Source organism: Palaemon carinicauda, chromosome 32 (assembly GCF_036898095.1).
Source record: "Palaemon carinicauda isolate YSFRI2023 chromosome 32, ASM3689809v2, whole genome shotgun sequence".
In the NCBI taxonomy this organism is placed as follows: Eukaryota; Metazoa; Arthropoda; class Malacostraca; order Decapoda; family Palaemonidae; genus Palaemon; species Palaemon carinicauda.
Genome location: NC_090756.1, coordinates 72,076,440 through 72,081,439, shown reverse-complemented (window position 1 = coordinate 72,081,439; position 5,000 = coordinate 72,076,440). Strand labels below are relative to the sequence as shown.

The 5,000-nt window shown below is 44.6% G+C and overlaps 1 protein-coding gene across 1 annotated transcript; it reads left to right on the top strand.

Moving 5' to 3' along the window:
- Positions 1-817: 817 nt before the first annotated feature.
- LOC137625656 (uncharacterized) lies at positions 818-1,384 on the top strand. The gene has a single exon (XM_068356566.1). The coding sequence runs from the start codon at positions 818-820 to the stop codon at positions 1,382-1,384; it is 567 nt and encodes a 188-aa protein (XP_068212667.1).
- Positions 1,385-5,000: the final 3,616 nt, after the last annotated feature.

Sequence of the window (5,000 nt, the reverse complement as noted above, 5' to 3'; positions counted from 1 at the left end):
TAACATAGATGGAAATTAGGAAAGGTTGTTGAGGGTATTGTATGTTTCAAAGCATAGAAAAAAAATTATATTTTCATAACAGTTTTGGGAGCAAATATTTTGAATGATGAATTTAAAATATGTTTATTATACTCTTACCGAAATTATACTCTCCCTCTCATCGTGCTTCTTATTTAGGAAATAATTTTTTTTCTCTCTCTCTTTCTCTCTCTCTCTCTCTCTCTCTCTCTCTCTCTCTCTCTCTCTCTCTCACGCTCTCTCTCTCTCGTTCACGAATAGTTCACGAATGCGTGCCTATCAGTGTCACCATTGACAGGAACTGGCACGACGAGTTCACGCATAGTTTGTACTGTACATAGTTTGTGCACTTCCCGCATTGGCACGACGAGTTTGCGCAGTTAGGACGGTCTCGTGCCGACTTGACCACGTCATATAAAAACGGGGCCTCTTCAAACCCTAGTCAGTTTTGGATTTGCTTTGCAACAGACATGCTTAATGTCAGAGACACAATCATTGCAGATTAAATAAGATGCCTATACTGGGCAGCTGCTAGCCATTGTTGAAGAACAGAAGAAAAGGCTGGCAGAGGTAGAAGAGCAAGGGTAAGGTGACCCCCCATCAAAGAAAGATACAAAGGAAAATGTGGGTAAGGGAAGGGTTGACCAGAAGGCATGAGTTAGGAGAGTATGACAGTCTACTGTCTGAACTCCACAAGGAAGATCAAAGGGGGTACAAAAATTACCTCAGAATCACAGCTGACCTGTTCCAAGAGAGGGTTGAGAAGTTAACCCCTCGCCTCCAGAAGTAGTCCACCTTCATGAGGGAACCGTTTCAAGTTGGACTCAAGCTGGCTGCCACACTCCACTTTTTAGCCACTGAAAATTCCTATCCAAGTCTACAATATAGCTTCAGGATTGAAGCAAGTACCATCAGCAAGTTCATATCCAAGGTGTGTAAAGCCATCATCGTGGTCTACAAGGACGAAGTGCTGCACTGCCCCAAAACTGGAGAAGAGTGGAAGGAAGCTGCTGCCAGGTTCAGCTCCAGATGGAATTACCACAACTGTGTGGGGGCTGTGGACGACAAGCTCATAGCCATGAAGAAGCTACCCAATGCTGGCTTCTGCTACTACAACTACAAGGGTTTCCACAGCGTTGTACTGATGGCAATGGTAGATGCTAACTACAAGTTCCTCTATGTGGATGCTAGGGCAGAGGGTGGTGCGTCGGATGGAGGAACATGGAGTAACTGTTCTTTGCATGATGCTGTAGAAGAGTACAGAGCTGAAGTCCCTCAACCAGAACCACTCCCTAATGATGACCAGCCAGTGCCCTATCACTTTGTAGGGGATGACGCATTTGCTCTTCGAACTTCGATGATTTAACCATTCTCCCATCAGTCACAGGTCCTACAAGAACGCATATGTAGCTACAGGTTGTCTCGTGCCTGATGTGTCGTGGAAAATGTCTTTGGAATTTTGTGTCAAAGGTTCTGTTGCTTCTTGACGACGATGCATCAGCACCTCGACACTATCAGCCTGATCACTATGTGCGCCTGTGTCCTGCATAACTTCATCCTCATCAGATACTCACACGCAATTACAGAAGTGGACCGCGAAGATTCGGACAAACATGATCTGATCCCTGGTGGAGGGAAGACTGACCGACACCTGCAGGGGCTGCTGCTTCTAACCAGCCATCATACCCAGAAGGGTACAAAGGATCAGCGAGACTACCTGTCACATTACTGCATGTCCACTGCTGGTGTTGTCCCTTGGCAAGAAAGAATGGTAGTATCTCCATGAGCTGCATCCACAGTTGTTCCATTTTTGAAATAAAAAAAACGTTTATTTTTCGTTTGGTTTTTCATTGCTCTTTATTTTTTGGTTTCTTTTTCTTTTCTTTTTCGTTTCTTTTTTTTTCGTTTTGTTTCCATTCTTTTTTCCCTTTATTTTAAGTTACAGAGAAAAACAAGTGTTTTGAAATAAGAAAACAATTTATTAACATGAAAACAGCAAACAACAAAGAGTAACAAATATTTAGAAGTCTCATCTCAGTCAGTGTCCTTGCTTGTTCTGGTACCGCTGCTTGGGGATACCCGATGGACTGGTGGTGTGATTAGTTCCTTGGAGGGGTAGAGGGGTGAGGGTGAAATGTCCTCTTCTAGATTGCTGTCGACGGACCCCAGGGTCAGGACCGGGAAGCTGAGAGGTGTCACAGGTGTCTTGAAGGTGGCTGACAGCAACGACACTGAAATTGTTGGTGAAGGAGCCTGGAAAAGGGTAGCTAAAGGTACTGAAGTTGTTAGTGAAGGAGCCTGGATAAGGGTGACTGACGGTGCAAGTGAAATCCCTGGTTGCCACTCCGTGGTACAGGGACATGGGGACTGGCCTGAAGACTGTGGTGACTGGAGTGGCATCCAAGTTACAGGTGCTAGCTGACTGACTGGAGGTTTTTGCTGAGGCTGCTGCTGCTGCTGTTCTGGCGGTGCCTGCAAGGCAGCTGGTTGTTGATGTGGCTGTTGGAAGAGCTGACACCGCTGCCTGCAGCGGTGTACAAGGTTGAGGCAGTCTATCTGGAATTCATAACAGGAGTCCTCCGGGATGACACACATGTGGCCTTCCAGCAGGCATGCAAAATCGTGTACAATCTTGTGCTGGCCGGTGTACAAGTGGGTGGGAGCCAAGGAATCTGCTTTGGAGGTGATCTGAAACATGCAAACATTGTATCAATTTAGTACAGCATTTCAATGTAACATATTGCACATGCCATGTAAAAAGCAATGGATGAAACTATAATACAATCTGCATGTAGACATTGGGATTCTCACCTTTTGCACTACATTACTGAGGTCACTCTGGGTCACCCAGGTATCGACGGTTGTGGTGGCTGTCTGTGTTGTTGGTGGCCTGAATCGCTTCCCCTTGCCCTTGCCCTTCCCGGTGCTAGTAGATGTTTGGCTCTGGGAACCTATGGACCTCACTTCATCATCGTCTTTGTCGCTGTTTGTCACTGCTGTTGATTCTGGGACAGCAAACTGCTCACTGGGGACTGTCTCTCCCCAGATGATGTGTTGTATCAGGAAACTCCAGGTCTCCAGGATCTGGTCATCACGGGCACTCCTTTGTGGCTGCCAGCTCCACTCTTATTCTCCTTCATAATCTTCCCCATCCTGGTTCTCAAGTTCTCGTAATGTTTCTGGCATTGGGCACTAGTGGCAGGAGGCTCCAGCTGCTCTCAGACTCCGTCCCACTGGCTGTTCTTGGTCGCCATACTGAGCCACTCTTTCTGCTTCATGTCATACAGCTGGGGGTTCCCCTTCACAAGGTTGGCGAACCTAAACTCAGCGGTATTCAGGGATTTCTTTCTTAGACACCCGGACCCGCTTCTTCTGCTTTCTGTTAGCCTCGTCCTCACTGGATGATTGTCTCTGCCGTTTGATTGGCTCCTGCTGCGCCTCCAGGATCACAATATCTAGACTTGATATAGATGACTGAAGGGAACTATCTGTCAGCGGTCTCTGCGCTCTGACCTGTTGGCTTCTGGCTTTCTCTGCTTTCCTCTTCCTTTTATCACCTTGGTTTTCGGCATGTTGTCTCTTCACTGGTGACCTCTGAAATGGCGAGCAGTGTCTAGGAAGGTCTATATATACCCCCACACCGAGGCGAGCGCCACCGTCGCTCAGTATTCGTGAACTGCCCATGAACTGTTCGTAAACTGATCGTGAACTCTTCGTGAACTGCTTGTGTCATGCGCAAACTGTTTGTGAAGTGCGTAAACTAGTCATGAACTGTACGTGCCATAAATGCGTGAAGTACATATGGCCTTGTAAGTGGGAAGGTACGGCCACGCTGCGACGCACGCATATTCGTGAACATGTCGTCATCTACTCGTGAACTCGACGTGAGCTGTTTCGTGAACAATTCGTGGTAGTTCATGACAGTCATGGCATGGCACGCATTTCCACGCACTGTCACACATCCTCCCACATCGTCTCGATGAGGTTATAATGGGTTCCTGAACAGTTTGAGCATAGTTCACGATCCGGTCGCAAAATTTTGTCGTGACCAAAATTTTGAACATTTCAAAATTCTCGTCACGACACGCCACAAAGTCACGACGGGTTTACTTTTACTCCATGCTAGTTTACGACTAGTTTGCGTATTATCACATCTCAAGCCGTGTCAATGCCTGCCAGAGATTCCCGCAAGTGTCAGCTTCGCATAACTCTCTCTCTCTCTCTCTCTCTCTCTCTCTCTCTCTCTCTCTCTCTCTCTCTATCATTGTACAACGGTAAATGTACCTAACATAATAAGGTAAGAGACCCGGATTCAACTCGCTGATACACCGAAGAGAGACAAATAAACACATTCCTAAAATTCTAGTCTGCCCATGACGACCTATGCAAGTTTGGAGAGAGAGAGAGAGAGAGAGAGAGAGAGAGAGAGAGAGAGAGAGAGAGAAAGAGAGAGAGAGAGTAGCCTAAACTGAATGTCATCAAGATGGAAAGCCCTGACGCGAGAATCCTTACTGGAAATATGTGAGTCAAAATGTATAATCTTTTCCAAAGACATAGAAAATTATTCAGAAGCAAAATCTTCTCCAGGATGTTAGTATTTATTATTCTTTCAAAGTTTTGAGGATGGGAAATGTCCTGTGAAATTTGACCTTTATATCAATTAAACATTGAAAGAATAACTTCACATAAGTAGTTTTCTTTTATACCTTCAATTCAGTTAAAGACAATCTCTGTTTACATGTTTACGTCAGAAAGTGTTAGGTCAACTCTTTACAACATAAAAAGGCTTTTGAAATTAAAACAGACCACAAAACAAAATCCCGTCAAAAATCTAATTTTCAAAACTTTTCACACACACACACACACACATATATATATATATATATATATATATATATATATATATATATATATATATATATATATATATATATATATATATATATACAAACATCAAATAAGCCATATATATTAATACATTA